At 40.1% G+C, this 17394-nt stretch overlaps 1 protein-coding gene across 1 annotated transcript in view; it reads left to right on the top strand.

The window, feature by feature from the left end:
• POLN (DNA polymerase nu) overlaps positions 1-17394 on the top strand; it is a 202798-nt gene that overhangs the window by 143340 nt on the left and 42064 nt on the right. The window contains exons 15-17 of the mRNA XM_037898583.2: positions 5331-5388; positions 7547-7624; positions 8482-8596. Of these exons, the coding sequence (XP_037754511.1) occupies positions 5331-5388; positions 7547-7624; positions 8482-8596 (251 nt within the window). The remainder of the gene's footprint in view (positions 1-5330; positions 5389-7546; positions 7625-8481; positions 8597-17394) is intronic.

Genomic DNA, 17394 nt, shown 5'->3' on the forward strand with positions numbered 1-17394 from the left:
AATATATATTTCTCTAGAAAGATGATTGAGCAGTCTACTGAAATTTGTAGGCTCTTTTTTAAAATTTTATTTTTACACATGGCTATCACTATTCTTTATCTGGCATTTCCATGTACAACTGCTGACATTTTAAACTAATTCCAGAGTTCTCTTGTTAATCATCCAGTAGAATAGCTTGCTTTTTTGATTCATAGATTCATAGATATTAAGGTCAGAAGGGACCATTATGATCATCTAGTCTGACCTCCTGCACAACGCAGGCCACAGAATTTCACCCACCACTCCTGCGAAAAACCTCTCACCTATGTCTGAGCTATTGAAAGTCCTCAAATCATGGTTTAAAGACTTCAGGGAGCAGAGAATCCTCCAGCAAGTGACCCATGCCCCATGCTACAGAGGAAGGCGAAAAACCTCCAGGGCCTTTGATCATCTAGAAACAATGAGGAAGTGCCAATGGTGGATTCTTTCATGACTTGCTTTTTCTTCCCTGTTTAGAGCCTCAATTCAGAGTAACATGACAATATTATAACTTGGGAGAGAATGGTTTTGTTTCTGTGTTACTTCTTACAATCCTGTGGATGTCTCCATCTAACATCATAGGACCATAATCACATGTCAAGATAGCATTTATGACATGGTTACAGTATTGTACTCGATACATAAATTAATAGGCTGTGCAAAGTGCTACTAGAGAAGTTATAGCCATATTCCTAAGACACATCAACCATCCACCTCTGAAATAATAAATAATACTTTTAGAGAACTGTCAGACTCAAGTAGTGAGATGATTTTTATGAAGAGGCTTCTTTTAAGTTCCTTATCTTTGTTTCTCTACCTTCTTAAATCTCTAAATGCTCTTAAAAATCAGCATTAACTTGCACACATTTTCCAAATTCTCTTCTGAAGAGTTATTTAAATTGTAATTTGCTGACTATTTTACATGAGAAAATAGGTGCAGTATACATTTTTCTTGCCTTGGGATTGCATGAATGGAATTTTAAGAGACATTAGTAAAACTTCTGAAAACACTAAAATTAGCATGATGAACACTCTACTTGCATTTGGTTTTCAGTGAGAATAGGATTGTAATACAGCATTCTTTTACTTTGGTAAAGTAATTTTTAAAGGAAATTTGTATCATTTTCACTTTGTGCAGGAATTTGGAAATTCACAAGTTCAGGCTCTCCAATCAGCAGGAATAACTGAAAGTTATTGTTTTTAAAGTTTTTGTTTACAAGTGGCATTCCTTAACATAGAGCTGGAATCACACATCTTGCTGAGCAGTGTCACTCGCCTTGTGAAAGCCCAATGAAAAAGAATATAAAATAATATTCAATATTGAATTGTCAGAAGAAAAACTTTTAAGCCAAATTTTTCAAAAATGGGTAGGTAAACTCTTAAATCTATACCTAGAAATATTTGAATCAGTGATCTGATTTCAATCAGTGATCTGATTTTCAAAAATGCTGAGCATCCAGCAGCTCGCACACCCACTTAGACTGTCCACATTATTCACATTAACAAGCACATAGACACCCATTTACTATACTTGTTTTGTGCACATAAATGTGGATTATGTGCACACAATTTATATAGCTGTCATTTTGAAAATTTATCCCTGGTATCACAAACCACATTATTTTACATCAGAATGGCTATCAACACAAATGTTTAGAACTGCTACTTTCAAATCAAGAATTAAAAAACAAAAAATTAAATTTCAAAACTTTTATTCGTGGTAATAAGTGTTTCTTTCCTTGTCAGTCTGCACATTAGTGGGCTGAGAAAAATGTTCTTAGTTTTCCTGTAATGTGAAAAAATAATGGACTTAATTTAGTAATGCACTATATATTTGTGTGTGTTGTTTAGGCAGAGGCCTATCTTGTACACATTGACAGATTGACAGAGCCAGAAGAGTACCTAGAAGTCACCTACTACAGGACAGGCCCAACAAAGAAAATAACAGAACGCCACTAGCCATCACCTTCAGCCCCCAACTAAAACCTCTCCAACGCATCATCAAGGATCTACAACCTATCCTGAAGGACGACCCATCACTCTCACAGATCTTGGGAGACAGGCCAGTCCTTGCTTACAGACAGCCCCCCAACCTGAAGCAAATACTCACCAGCAACCACACACCACACAACAGAACCACTAACCCAGGAACCTATCCTTGCAACAAAGCCCGTTGCCAACTGTGTCCACATATCTATTCAGGGGACACCATCATAGGCCTAATCACATCAGCCACACTATCAGAGGCTCGTTCACCTGCACATCTACCAATGTGATATATGCCATCATGTGCCAGCAATGCCACTCTGCCATGTACATTGGTCAAACTGGACAGTCTCTACGTAAAAGAATAAATGGACACAAATCAGACGTCAAGAATTATAACATTCAAAAACCAGTTGGAGAACACTTCAATCTCTTTGGTCACTCGATTACAGTTGCCTAAAAGTGGTAATTCTTCAACAAAAAAATTTCAGAAACAGACTCCAACGAGAGACTGCTGAATTGGAATTAATTTGCAAACTGGATACAATTAACTTAGGCTTGAATAGAGACTGGGAGTGGATGGGTCATTACACAAAGTAAAACTATTTCCCCATGTTTATCCCCCCCCCCCCCCCCCCCCCCCCCCCCCCACTCCCCACTGTTCCTCAGACATTCTTTTCAACTGCTGGAAATGGCCCACCTTGGTTATCACTACAAAAGGTCCACCCTCTCCCCCTCCCCTGCTCTCCTGCTGGTAATAGCTCACCTTACCTGATCACTCTCATTACAGTGTGTATGGTAACACCCATTGTTTCATGTTCTGTGTGTATATAAATCTCCCCACTGTATTTTCCACTGAATGCATCCGATGAAGTGAGCTGTAGCTCACGAAAGCTTATGCTCAAATAAATTTGTTAGTCTCTAAGGTGCCACAAGTACTCCTTTTCTTTTTGCAAATACAGACTAACACGGCTGCTACTCTGAAACATTTAATTGTGAATACCCTCATAGTGGTACTGGGGGAAATCATTTTTACTTTTTTCTATTTTATTCCATTATAAGTGTACATGGATTGCTAAAATTTTAACTTAATTTACTTTTTAATTTGATTGCATACCTTTTAGTTTTAAAAAAATGGTTCTGAGTTCAAAACTGCATAGGGAGTGACTTTTCTTATTTTGAAATTGTACATCCCTGCTCCCAACATTCTTGAATCCTCCAACATATAACTTTGGCACATTCATCTAACCACTGAGTTATGTACAGATGTATTATATGAACTGATAACAATTGGGTTGACACACATTATCATATGCTAGATGTTACATGTCATGTATTGTCAGATGCTGCCTGTCCCGGTGATGGGAAATAGTGTTACAAAATAACAGGAGGAAGTTATCACGGATGTCATGTTTCACACTTCACTGATAGTCCTTACTGGTTGCAGTGATACCTTTCATTGGTAACTCTTACAGGCTGTGAATCCAGGTCTCTAAAAGTGAAGGCTAAATTATTATCCCTTTGACACCTAGCCCTGCATTGTCTTCTTTACTGATAAGCTAGACAGTTCTCAGCTTTTATACTTGTAGATTTGCTGTACTTAATAAACAACCCTTTCCATAATTTATTATAAATTTAAAAATGCAACTATAGTAGGTAATGTAAGCTCATGATGGTATAATATCTGAAAATAATATTTGAGATAAAACAGGTTAAAATTTAAAAAAAGCTTTTTGTCTGAATTATTATGTTTGGTGGTTCATCCACAAATCAGGATCAACATGTAAGAGTCTTTCCAGGATAAACAATTCCTGTAGAATTCAATTTTATTCCCAAAAGCAAAGACAACTGTGTTAGAACATCTTATAACTTTGGAAAATCTTAGATTTTTACTTGAATCCTATCCTTACATAAAGCATGATTCATCCAGATATCTATTCTCATTGTTCAACATTTCACAGTACGCCAGAAATATTATAGTAAAGAAGGGCAAAGATCCACAGGTGTCTTTCTTGTTCAGTCACAGAAAAATTGACAGCAATGTATGCCCACTTGCTTTTACCAGGTGATGGTTCCAAAGAAAAGGGTGAAGAAAAATGTGGAATAGCAAATAAAATGCTAAATATAGGGCAAAACTTTGTCCTGTGTTGCAGAGGTGTGCTAGTAGAGGAAAAGAGTGTTCAGAACCCTTAATTTTCCCAGGGCTTAAATTCTCATTGAGTATTTCCCAGAGCCACAGGTCTCGGGCCTTCAGCCCTGCAAGGCACACCGGGGTTCCTGAGGGTTTGAAAATATTTACCAGAGCTCTGCTCTGGACATCTCCGGCTGAATTTAAGCCTGGCCCAGGCCCTTCCCATCGGTGTATCAGCAGAGAGGGATTTTGCTCTAGATTTAGGGTAAGATTCTGGCTGACTGCCCTGGCTGGTGCATCACAGTGCTGGGGGAAGTGATCTGCTAGCTTGGGGGTTTGATCAGCCTTTCAGTGTGTAAGCCGTAGTCTGCAGCTAGGATGAATATTGTTTCTCTAAAGGAGCAGAAAGGTGTACCCAGCCATGTGTTTCCCCCACTATTCCAAGTTGCCCTGAAGCATCCTGTTCTGCGCTGACAGATTGGCTCCAAGTATATACAGTACACAGAATGGCTACTTGGGTTAACTAAAAACATATTTTTTAGATAAGCAAAATAACAATTCTATGTATTATGATATGAAAGAGTCCAGATTTAACCTCGTGCTCTAATTTAATGATTCTTAAGCCAACATGAGTAACCTGCATATATGGCAATCACTCCACCCAAAACTTACCTCAAATCTCTCTTATCATAATAATGCCTTCTCTTCTCTTAAGCTTTTTAGACTTTCTCAATTCTCCATCATGTAAGTCTTTATAGCCTTCTTTTCTACTTAATATGGCTTTCCAGACCACACTCAATTTTCATAGTTTTGCTGTGCTTGCTTCTCTTTCTCATCTGTCGATACAATAATTTAGTTACCCTGCTTAACTCCACTTGACTCTCTAACACTCCAATTCCATACTTGAAATTTTAGTGTACGTTTCATGACGTACATGTGAGTGTATGCCATACATAATTATCATTTCCATTAATTGGGTTTTTATGTCATATAATTCAAAATCTTAATTTTACATTATGTACTGAAAAATTAAGTATATGTATATTGTCAAAATATAGTTCAAATATTGTTTAATATAAAACAAAATATGTTAATGTTATATAATCAAATTAATATTTGACGTTCTGCTAAATTATACTTTTAAAATATATTTTCAATTCCTGTAAATTTTTACTTCCTGTTATTTTATTTACAGAATATCCAAGGTATCTCCAAGCATCCAGTTCAAATTATTAAGAAGCAATATGTAAAAGGTAAAGCTAAAAGTTTTTGTTTATGTAGTTTTATAAAAGGACATGCATTTATCTAAGTAAGTGTTTGAATAAAAATATGTGATCAAGTACTATTAAGGCATACCAACATCTCAAAAATGAAGAAAGACTACATTCTAACTGTGTAGTTCTAATACAACATTATCTTTTAAACTAATCTTTCTGCTGCTTCTTGCAGGTACAGAATGTGGGTTTGCTGCCTCTTCCTTGATTTATGCAAGCAAGTTCATCAATTTAAATATTCTCTGCTCTCCTGGCCAGTCCCCCTACCTTCAGTTTGTGTTCTTTTCCCACAGTTTGGAGCTTGCATAGTTGTAATGGAACCAAGTTATCCTGTCTTATCTTACTAAGAAGTTTTCCTGTGCTTTCATCTCAGAAAGCTTCTCCTAGGGAGGTGCCAATGCTAGATTGACTAGGTCATATAAATCAAACTAATGGCTAAGGACCAAAATATCCTTTGATTGCTTGTCAGATGGATGCTATAAACTGGATTCAAGGAAGATAGTACAGACAGGGCTGTAAGTCCTAGGGAATCATGACCCAAGTGATAGAGAAAGGACTCGACCCTCAACAGTGAACTGTAGTGTAAGAAAGACTTGCTTACATAACCTTTTCTTCCCGCAGGTAGCTGCACAGGACCACTGTGTAGAACTGCTGCTGCTGCTTTGTTGCTCTTGGTTTTTGGAGGGAGTAGTGGTTGGCTTTGCACTGGAGGCTTTGGAATAGGATACAGTTCAATATAATGAAGCAAAAGGGTTTATATAAGTGCAAGTGAAAGGAGGAGCGGCGTTTGGAATAACAATAAAAACCTTAAAATGATAAGAGTCTATCTGAGATGAGAAAAAAATCTAAATTTCTAAAGCTGGCAATTTGTTTGTAATTTCCCATGTTATTTTTAACTATGTCATCTGTACAAACAGTGGATACATATGCATGCTACCCAATGTGTACTACAACACATAGGCAGACCTAGACTGAGTCTGCCAAAATTCATTAATGATGCTCATGGATCATATGTAAGGCGACAATTTAATCATGAGTATTTTTAGTAAAAGTCATGGACAGGTCATGAGCAAGAAACAAAAAATCACGGCCCGTGACCTATCCACGACTTATACCATAAATACTCCTGAATGAATCTTAGGGGAAGGGGCACTGCTCGGGGGGGAGACCTGGGGGCCAGCAACTGCTCTGGCCACCGCCGTGGAAGGGGGAGCCCTAGGGGGCCAGTGGCTGCTCCAGACACGACATGGGAGGAGTCCTGGGGGGCCAGTGGCTTCTCCGACTGCCACCGGGCGGGGAGGCCCTGCAGGGGCCAGCAGCTGCTCTGGCCACTGCCAGGGAGTGAGGAGCCCCGGGGCCAGCCGCTGCTCCGGCTGCCCTGGGACTGCTGCTGGGAGCCGCCAAGCTGCGGCAGCTCCAGCCGCCCCTGGGACTGCTGCTCAGGTGGTCCCAGGGCTAGCCGCAGCGGCTGGCTGTGGGGCCACCCAAGCGACTGGCTGCAGAGATGCTTGAGTAGGGACCGGTGTGGCTGTCTGCAGGGCCGCCTGAGCAGCTGGCTCTGGGGCCCGCTGATTGGGCGGCCCTGCAGTCAGCCACACTGGCTGCTGCAGAAGTCACGGAGGTCACAAGAAGTCACAGAATCTGTAACTTCCGCGACGTCCGTGACAAACACTGAGCCCTAATCATATGTACTTTGCAAAACTACGTTTTTTTCAGGTTTTCCTTCCCTTTGCAAACTACTCCAGACATTCTCATTTCCTCCTTTGCAACTTTTACAGTCAGTTGGTAACAATCAGTAGTAGAGGAAATATACTATGCTTCAAGCATTGTTGCCTTTCCTACACCAAGTGGAATAGGATTCCAGTAATGCATTCACTTTACTTGTCATCCTGTCCTTTCTTCTGTAAAGACTCAGCACATGGAAATAATTTCCTAGGAAATTGTGTCTGCAGTAGGAAATTAATTCATTATTTATTTGTAGAGTACAGGGTAAGTGCTGTTAGATGGCTTAACTTTTCAATTCCTTGAATTTGTGGTGGTCTGTGCTTAGCAACCTTGCCTGTTTTACAGCAAAGTTTTATTGTTGTTTTATTTTGTTTCTGTGATGTAATATATGTTTCTCCCATCTCCTCTCTAGGAAAAGAAAATGAAATAGTAACTATTTCTCCAAGAACATTGTTTGTTTCAGCTAAAGGATATACGTTCTTAGCAGCAGGTAAGAAAATTTCCATTATAATTGTTTATTATTAACAAACGTCCTGCGATATCTGCTGCTAGTCCTCTTTTGGATGCCACTACATCTTCATTGACCTTGTGAAGAAAAAGCATTGATGTTAAGTGTAGTTATCTTCAAGAGTGGCCCATTCCTCACAAGCAGAGTCTGAATGTCTGTATTATAAGCAGTGCTGGTAGCAACATCTATCTGTAAAGCTACCTAATACTTTTCAGCATAAGCACCTATAACTTTGCCAAACTTTAATCATTCATGCAGAAAGTTTTCATGCCTTGGGCAAGGTTAATTCTCACTAGAGCTGTCAATTAATCACAGTTAATGCATGTGATTATTTCAAAGCAAATTAACTAGATTAAAAAGTAGTCAGTTAATTGCAGGTTTAATCACACTGTTAATAGTAGAATACCAATTTAAATGTATTATAAATATTTTGGATGTTTTTCTATTCATCTCATAGAAGTCCACTCAGTCCTACTTCTTGTTCAGTCAATTGCTAAAACAAACAAGTTTGTTTACATTTATGAGAGATAATGCTGGTTGCTTTTAATTTACAGTGTCACTTGAAAGTAAGAACAGGCATTGCAGCTGGTGATGCAAAGTATTTACATGCCAGATATGCTAAACATTTGTATGTCCCTTCATGCTTCGACTTGTAGGCGCTAAAGTTTTACATTGTTTTGTTTTAAAAGTATAACCTTTTGTGAAAAAACATGAATTCTATAAAATTCTGTTGCCATGTAACTGAAAAATATAAGAATGGAAATAAATATGGAAAGGGTGTTAAAAAGTATAATAATAGAAAAGTTGCAAGGGTACTAATTAAGAGTTTTATTTGCTAGATTTTTCCCATATTGAATTAAGAATCCTTGCACACCTATCATGTGATCCAGAACTTCTGAAACTATTCCAAGAACCTGAAACCACTGATGTGTTTACTACACTGGCTTCTCAATGGTAAGAGTACATTTACACCATCTGATGTAAACTAGGCCAGTGGTTTTCAACTTGTCATCCGCAGACCCCTGGCTGTCTGCAGACTATGTCTAAGATTTTCAAAGAGATCCATACCTCCATTTGAAATGTTTTAGGGGTCCACAAAAGAAAAATGGTTGAAAACCAATGAACTAGACCAACAAAATGACAAAAGTACCTTCAACTTTTGTATTACTGTATATTCATAGTGAAATCTTGTATTTAGAAACAATACTTATTTTCTTGAAAATTTGTTACTTTTTCAAAAGATTGGGAGCTGACAAGCATACCAAAAGGATTTCAGAATTATGAAAGGGTATTAGAGTTCCTCACCCATGTCCTCCAAAGCAATGCAGGGGTTCTATTCACCCCCTTCTCCTCCACAGCTCTCATTACCATTGGCTAATATATGAATAATCTGTCTCAAGACTCAAATAATACTGACCTAGATGAACCTGATGACTAGAACTGGTCAAATAACTCATTGCAAATAACATGTTATAAATGTTGACAATTTTTTATTGCATAATTATTCACAAATACATTTTAAAAGGATCGGCTCAGCTGTTGACCTAAATTAGCTTCGTGAAGGATTACAAAACATCTTTTCTCTCTGTCAAGTCTCCTGATGATAATATTCTCTCTAATTACATCACAAGTATTTTGAAAACCTTAGACATCTGCTAAAGGTGTTGGAAAACAAAGTTCTACCTGTACAGAAAACAGAGAGGACAGCACTCATGGGATTCTTGTGGCTCCAATCAGGGCTTATCTACTTGTTGATACTTCAGTCTCCTGGCAGACCCTCAGAGAAAGAGCAGTGTTTCACTCCTTATTTAATTAAGTCCTTCTCAGCCCTGTCCTTGGGATTATTACTCTTTGTTGATCTCCAGAGAATGAAGAAAAAATGGTGTATTTCTAGTAACTGCATTATTTAAAGTGTATACTTATTAGTAAGGCTATGTTTTAGTCACAGGTATTTTTAGTAAAAGTCATGGATAGGTCATGGGCAGTAAACAAAAATTCACGGCTCGCGACCTGTTCATGACTTGTACTATATACTCCTGACTAAATCTTGGGGTAGGGGTAGCCTGGGGGTGCCACGGGTGTTCGGGAATGGGCGCTCGGGTGGGAGGCAGACAGCGCGCGGCCTGGGACCCCCACTGGTGCTAGGGAGGGGTGGCGGGTCTGGCAGGTTCCCTACGTGGCTCCACGCCTCCCTGGAAGCAGTGACATACCCCTCCCTCAGCTCCTAGGCAGAGACGAGGCCAGGCAGCTCTGCACACTGCCTCCACCCCGAGCACTGGCTCCGCAGCTCCCATTGGCCAGGAACCACGGTCAATGGGAGCTGCAGGTGTGGCACCTGCAGGTGGAGGCAGCGCACAGAGTCCCCTGGCCATGGCTCCGCCTAGGAGCCAAGGGATGTTGCCACTTCCAGGGAGCACCTCCCGAGATAAGCACCACCCTAAGCCCTCACCCCCTCCTGTGCCCCAACCCTTAGCCTCCTCCCACATCCAAACTCCTGCTGCTGCTGTGCGGGGAGGGCAGCCCGAAACTGCCCCAGCAGTGGCCAATGCACCTGGCCAGGCACATGGGCCACTGCAGAAGTTATGGAGGTCACAGAAAGTCACAGAATCCATGACCTCCATGACAGACTCGCAGCCTTACTCATTAGTTTGTATATGGTAGTACCTAGAGACACCAACTGAGATTGGGACTCCATTGTGCTAGGCACTTTACAAACATGCAATAAGAGATAGTCCATGCCCCAAAGAGTTTACAGTCTCAATAGACAAGATAGACAAATGATTGGAGAGAGAGGGCGTAGCGTACAAGCAGAGTGAACAAAGTGATGGTCTGCAAGCCTTATGTAAATTACCCTTTTTTTTTTGTTTTTCTTTTTTTTTTAATTTGTTTGTATGGAATTTTGTTGGGAGCAAAGGGGGGAGAGAGGCCATCCACTGTAAAGGGTGTAAAAACCAGTCAGGCACTGATAACATCATCGGAGTCCATCAGTCCCAGCATCTGCTGATTTTCTCTGCTACTGAGTTTCTACTAAAAGAAAAGGTGGACTTGTGGCACCTTAGAGACTAACAAATTTATTTAAGCATAAGCTTTCGTGAGCTACAGCTCACTTCATCGGATGCATCCAATGAAGTGAGCTGTAGCTCACGAAAGCTTATGCTCAAATAAATTTGTTAGTCTCTCAGGTGCTACAAGTCCTCCTTTTCTTTTTGCGGATACAGACTAACACAGCTGCTACTCTGAAACCTGTCGTCATGCGAGTTTCTACTGTTTCCAGATTTCTGCAGAAGCACACTTCCAACCCTCGTTCTCCCTTTCTCTGGAGTATTTACCAAAGAACTCTGAAGTAGTGGAAAGAAACTGAGGGCAGATGAAGTTGCGGTTTCCCACCTTACGATTCTTGAATCAATGCAGGTGGGATGGGTAGCCCGATGGTACAAGACTCATGGATGCACAGATCCCCAGGAGTGGAGCTCTAGAAAGACAATCGACTGATAAGAGCACACTTATTAGAAAATAATTGTTAGATTCGATTTTGAGCATCTCCTGATATAATTAACTGTGACATATTATCATGTCATTGGAACCTCTTGGAATTAAATCCTTATTTCATTTTGGAGGTATATTGTAAGTATATGCATGAATATGAATGAAATTTTGTCTCAGTTCTAGGCAGGGCTCCAGATATGTTATTCTCGTCAGTAATCTCACAGCTCTTGGCAGCTTCCAGCCTTGTATAGTTGCTACACAGGAACTTCAACTTCAATGAAATGTTACAGTCAAATATTTTTATCAGATATGAGTGTGATGATGAGTCTACAAAACTATTACATAATGATTCTTCAAACAGTGGCTGCCTTCTCTTTTCAACTTCAAGAAAACTTTCTGTTTGGAAGCAACTTTATAATATACATATTATTATGATCATTATTAATTACAGAAACCCCCAGTGACTTTAACCAGGATCGGGGACCTAGTGTACTAGGTTCTGTATGAGCACACAGACTTTCTGTAGTTTTCTCTCCTTGTTGCTGGTTAAGAAGTCTTCTATTAAAAACAAAAACTTTTAGAATATTTTGTCATTCCTAATTCTTATTCAGCTCTCGTAGTCAGAATCCTTAATTTATGACATATGTTTAGCTGCTGTGGAAACGATTATGATATTGCAAAGAGACTTATGGTTTCAGATGGGTTATAAGCTGTATGGATCCAAACTAACATTTAGGGACATATTTTAAAATTCATGCCCTACATTCTGCCTGGAAAACATTGAGTATCTGAATGTGTGCAAATATCTAATTTCCATACACTAGGGTACAGTTTGTGTATGTGGTGGTTCTATGTAAATACATCGCAAATAAAACAACAATCTAAAAAACAGTGAACAAAATAGCAAAGACAAAAACACTGAGTACACTGTGTTTAAACATAGCCAGTACAAACACTGGTAAAACAAAAACATCTAGTAGATAAAATATTTTTCCGATTATTAAAACCTTACAAAGGTTAGAAGACACAGTGTTTGCTTATTGCATATTAAGTGCAGTAATCAAAGAAATAAGCAAATAAATAGTTTTTATATAAAACTAAAATTAATTAAAATGTAAAGATCTTGTAGAAGGAAGTTGAGTGCAGGTTAGTTGTGATTTGTAGTTACACAATCAAAGACACTGTTTTGCCCTTTGATGGCTCTTAAGCAATGATTAACTGCTAACACTACCCATATGAGAAAGCACCATGATCTACTAGAAAGAGATACCTGCACCTGGGCCAGGAACTCCTCCTATATTTCAAGTCTTGCTCTGCCACTGGCTCTGTTTGGTCCTGGAAATAACTTGATATAAATATTTTCTCTGATTTTCCCCCCTCTGTAAAATAGGGATGATAATACTTAGCTCATAGCAGTGTTATGAGAGCTAATTCATGTTTATACAGTGTTTCACCTTTTTAAAGTGCTATATAAGTTCTCAATTTTATAATTATATATGTCAACGTATCACAATCATCTTAAAACAATAAATGAGTTATTTGAATTTTCCCTTTAAGATGATTATGATTCAAACAGAATAATTTCAATGCTAATAAATTAAGACTTAATTATAGATCCTATGAGGTTGACTTGTCCATGAGAGGCAATAGGAGGCACATTCATCCTCCCTGCCTTCCCCACAGGCCCACTGTATCTCCCCAGCAGTGTGCCTGAAAAGCTCTTGTCAATTTCGCTTTTTCCCTGATGGCTGAAAGTGAAATTGACAAGATCCTTCCAGGCAGGCAGCAAGGAGCCCAATTTTCAAAGGTTTATAACTTTCAAGGCCAGAAGGGACCATTGTGATCATGTCTGACCTCCTGTATAACACGGACCATAACATTTCCCCAATATAACTCCTGTTTGAACTAGAGCATATATTTTTATTTTAAAAAAAAATCCAATCTAGATTTTAAAATTGCCAGCAATATTCTGGATGGAAAATGAAAATTTTTTTGTCAAAATGAAATTTACCTGTATCAAATTTGGTTTTACGAAAAAGGCATTTTCTGTTGAAAAATAGTTCCAGTGGAAAATTCCCAACCAGCCCTTTTATCTCTAACATAGACAATCACAAATACATTGCCCTAGTGCACCACTCATCATCAAATACAGTGAAGTTCAAGGTTTTGGTCCTGATCTTCAAAATCCTTTATATAATTGGTCCAAGCAACCTGCAAGATCACCTCGCTCTCCATAATCATGATCCCCCATGACAGTTTCATTTCTCTGGAAGAATAGAACTGTCACCACAAGACTGAGACTCGTAAAAGGGAAAATGAAAGCTTTCTTGGCAGCTGTCCAAGCACTGTGGCGTTTACTGCCACAAGAGATCCAAATGACAACCAACTCAGAGTAAAATGTAAATCTGACTTCTCTGACCTAGCCTTCCCACAATAAATGAATAATAAGCAATTTTGTTTAAAAATTCCACTGAGAAGAAGGAAAGAGAGAGTATGAATTAAATCTGGGAGGCACTCAAATACTAAGGTAAAGTGCTGTATAATTCCTAGCTAGACAGAGGGATCAATAGTTTAAGTCTGTCAAAGATAGACTGGGATTAAAGAATAAATGAAGTTAAAAGTCAATGAGTCCTTTTGGTGTCCTGTGGCAAAGTGTTTTTTGCTGGCTGCGTTGTGGCTGTAGATCTCTGATATAAAATGGAGCTTTGTTATGCTTCTCAGCTGGGGAGCAGTTCACCACCACAGGATGTGCTAGTCCTGGTCTTGGCATACCTATTTATGAAAGCACTTAAGCACATACTTAACTTTAAGCATGTGCTTAAGTGCTTCCCTGAACGGGGCCATCAGTACGTGACTGATATGTTCCCCTGAGTCAATCCACTGGAATTCACCTTTCTGCTTTGGTTATTTCCTTTTAACTTGTCCAGAACTACTGAACAAAGTTCTTTCTGCTGCTTCTTTCTCTGGTGTCTGACTAGGTCTCCCACAGTTCTTTCAAGAATTGCCCATATAGATTTGTGGAAAATGAACTATTAATAATCTTCAAAGGCAATGTGTTTGAGCATAACTGGTTAAATAATGATTGAAGCCCTTCTCTGCTAAATCGGACATCAGGCTAGAGGCCAAGTCAATAATATTGCATAAATGTGTGAACTGAGCTTTCAGGTATCAGCCTTAAATATTTTGTTATGCAGCAGAAATGCTGCTTTCGGACCTCATGCTCTAAGACATTCATGTGCAGAAACCAGCAAGGCCATAACAGGTTTGAATCCACTGAGACAATCTCTACTCAGACTTGTCTACGTATACCACAAACACCCTAAGAGATTTATGAAAAACCTTTGTCCTGTCTAAATAGTAACTAAGAGACCATTTAATATATATCCTATATAACCTAGCCTCGCCTGTAAATCATAAGGTTTAGAGAAAAACTCTACTAAATAGTAGTTTTACAGATGTATTAAGGTGAAACTCCAACACTACCTTAAGTCAGAAATTTAGAATGAGAATGCAGAGCCACCTTATACTTATGCAAAAAGAAAAGGAGTACTTGTGGCACCTTAGAGACCAACAAATTTATTTGAGCATAAGCTTTCGTGAGCTATAGCTCACTTCATCGGATGCATTCAGTGGAAAATACAGTGGGGAGATTTATATACATAGAGAACATCAAACAATGGGTGTTACCATACACACTGTAATGAGAGTGATCACTTAAGGTGAGCTATTACCAGCAGGAGAGCAGAGGGGAGGCTGCGGGGGGGGCGGGGCCTTTTGTAGTGATAATCAAGGTGGGCCATTTCCAGCAGTTGACAAGAACTTCTGAGGAACAGTGGGGTGTGTGTTGGAGGGAATAAACATGGGGAAATAGTTTTACTTTGTGTAATGACCCACCCACTCCCAGTCTCTATTCAAGCCTAAGTTAATTGTATCCAGTTTGCAAATTAATTCCAATTCAGCAATCTCTCGTTGGAGTCTGTTTTTGAAGTTTTTTTGTTGAAGAATTGCCACTTTTAGGTCTGTAATCGAGTGACCAAAGAGATTGAAGTGTTCTCCAACTGGTTTATGAATGTTAAAATTTTTGACGTCTGATTTGTGTCCATTTATTCTTTTACGTAGAGACTGTCCAGTTTGACCAATGTACATGGCAGAGGGGCATTGCTGGCACATTGGTAGATGTGCAGGTGAATGAGTCTCTGATGGTGTGGCTGATGTGATTAGGTCCTATGATGGTATCCCCTGAATAGATATGTGGACACAGTTGGCAACGGGCTTTGTTGCAAGGATAGGTTCCTGGGTTAGTGGTTCTGTTGTGTGGTGTGTGGTTGCTGGTGAGTATTTGCTTCAGGTTGGGGGGCTGTCTGTAAGCAAGGACTGGCCTGTCTCCCAAGATCTGTGAGAGTGATGGGTCGTCCTTCAGGATAGGTTGTAGATCCTTGATGATGCGTTGGAGAGGTTTTAGTTGGGGGCTGAAGGTGACGGCTAGTGGCGTTCTGTTATTTTCGTTGTTGGGCCTGTCCTGTAGTAGGTGACTTCTGGGTACTCTTCTGGCTCTGTCGGTCTGTTTCTTCACTTCAGCAGGTGGGTATTGTAGTTGTAAGAACGCTTGATAGAGATCTTGTAGGTGTTTGTCTCTGTCTGAGGGGTTGGAGCAAATGCGGTTGTATCGTAGAGCTTGGCTGTAGACAATGGATCGTGTGGTGTGGCCTGGCTGAAACCTGGATGCATGTAGGTAGGCATAGCGGTCAGTAGGTTTCCGGTATAGGGTGGTGTTTATGTGACCATCGCTTATTAGCACCGTAGTGTCCAGGAAGTGGATCTCTTGTGTGAACTGGTCCAGACTAAGGTTGATGGTGGGATGGAAATTGTTGAAATCATGGTGGAATTCCTCAAGGGCTTCTTTTCCATGAGTCCAGATGATGAAGATGTCATCAATGTAGCGCAAGTAGAGTAGGGGCATTAGGGGACGAGAGCTGAGGAAGCGTTGTTCTAAGTCAGCCATAAAAATGTTGGCATACTGTGGGGCCATGCGGGTACCCATAGCAGTGCCGCTGATTTGAAGGTATACATTGTCCCCAAATGTGAAATAGTTATGGCTGAGGACAAAGTCACAAAGTTCAGCCACCAGGTTTGCCGTGACATTATCGGGGATAGTGTTCCTGACGGCTTATAGTCCATCTTTGTGTGGAATTTTGGTGTAGAGGGCTTCTACATCCATAGTGGCCAGGATGGTGTTTTCAGGAAGATCACCGATGGATTGTAGTTTCCTCAGGAAGTCAGTGGTGTCTCGAAGATAGCTGGGAGTGCTGGTAGCATAGGGCCTGAGGAGGGAGTCTACATAGCCAGACAATCCTGCTGTCAGGGTTCCAATGCCTGAGATGATGGGGCGTCCAGGATTTCCAGGTTTATGGATCTTGGGTAGCAGATAGAATACCCCTGGTTGGGGTTCCAGGAGTGTGTCTGTGCAGATTTGTTCTTGTGCTTTTTCAAGGAGTTTCTTGAGCAAATGGTGTAGTTTCTTTTGGTAACCCTCAGTGGGATCAGAGGGTAATGGCTTGTAGAAAGTGTGTTGGAGAGCTGCCTAGCAGCCTCTTGTTCATGTTCCGATCTATTCATGATGACGACAGCACCTCCTTTGTCAGCCTTTTTGATTATGATGTCAGAGTTGTTTCTGAGGCTGTGGATGGCATTGTGTTTTGCACAGCTGAGGTTATCGGGCAAGTCATGCTGCTTTTCCACAATTTCAGCCCATGCACATCGGCGGAAGCACTCTATGTAGAAGTCCAGTCTGTTGTTTCGACCTTCAGGAGGAGCCCACCCAGAATCCTTCTTTTTGTAGTCTTGGCAGGAACGTCTCTGTGGGTTAGTATATTGTTCAGAGGTGTGTTGGAAATATTCCTTGAGTCGGAGATGTCGAAAATAGGATTCTTGGTCACCACAGAACTGTATCATGTTCGTGGGGGTGGAGGAGCAGAAGGAGAGGCCCCGAGATAGGACAGATTCTTTTGCTGGGCTAAGATTATAGTTGGATAGATTAACAATATTGCTGGGTGGGTTAAGGGAACCACTGTTGTGGCCTCTTGTGGCATGTAGTAGTTTAGATAGTTTAGTGTCCTTTTTCTTTTGTAGAGAAGCAAAGTGTGTGTTGTAAATGGCTTGTCTAGTTTTTGTAAAGTCCAGCCACAAGGAAGTTTGTGTGGAAGGTTGGTTTTTTATGAGAGTATCCAGTTTTGAGAGCTCATTCTTAATCTTTCCCTGTTTCCTAT

The sequence above is a fragment of the Chelonia mydas genome, chromosome 4 (assembly GCF_015237465.2).
Source record: "Chelonia mydas isolate rCheMyd1 chromosome 4, rCheMyd1.pri.v2, whole genome shotgun sequence".
Lineage (NCBI taxonomy): Eukaryota > Metazoa > Chordata > Testudines > Cheloniidae > Chelonia > Chelonia mydas.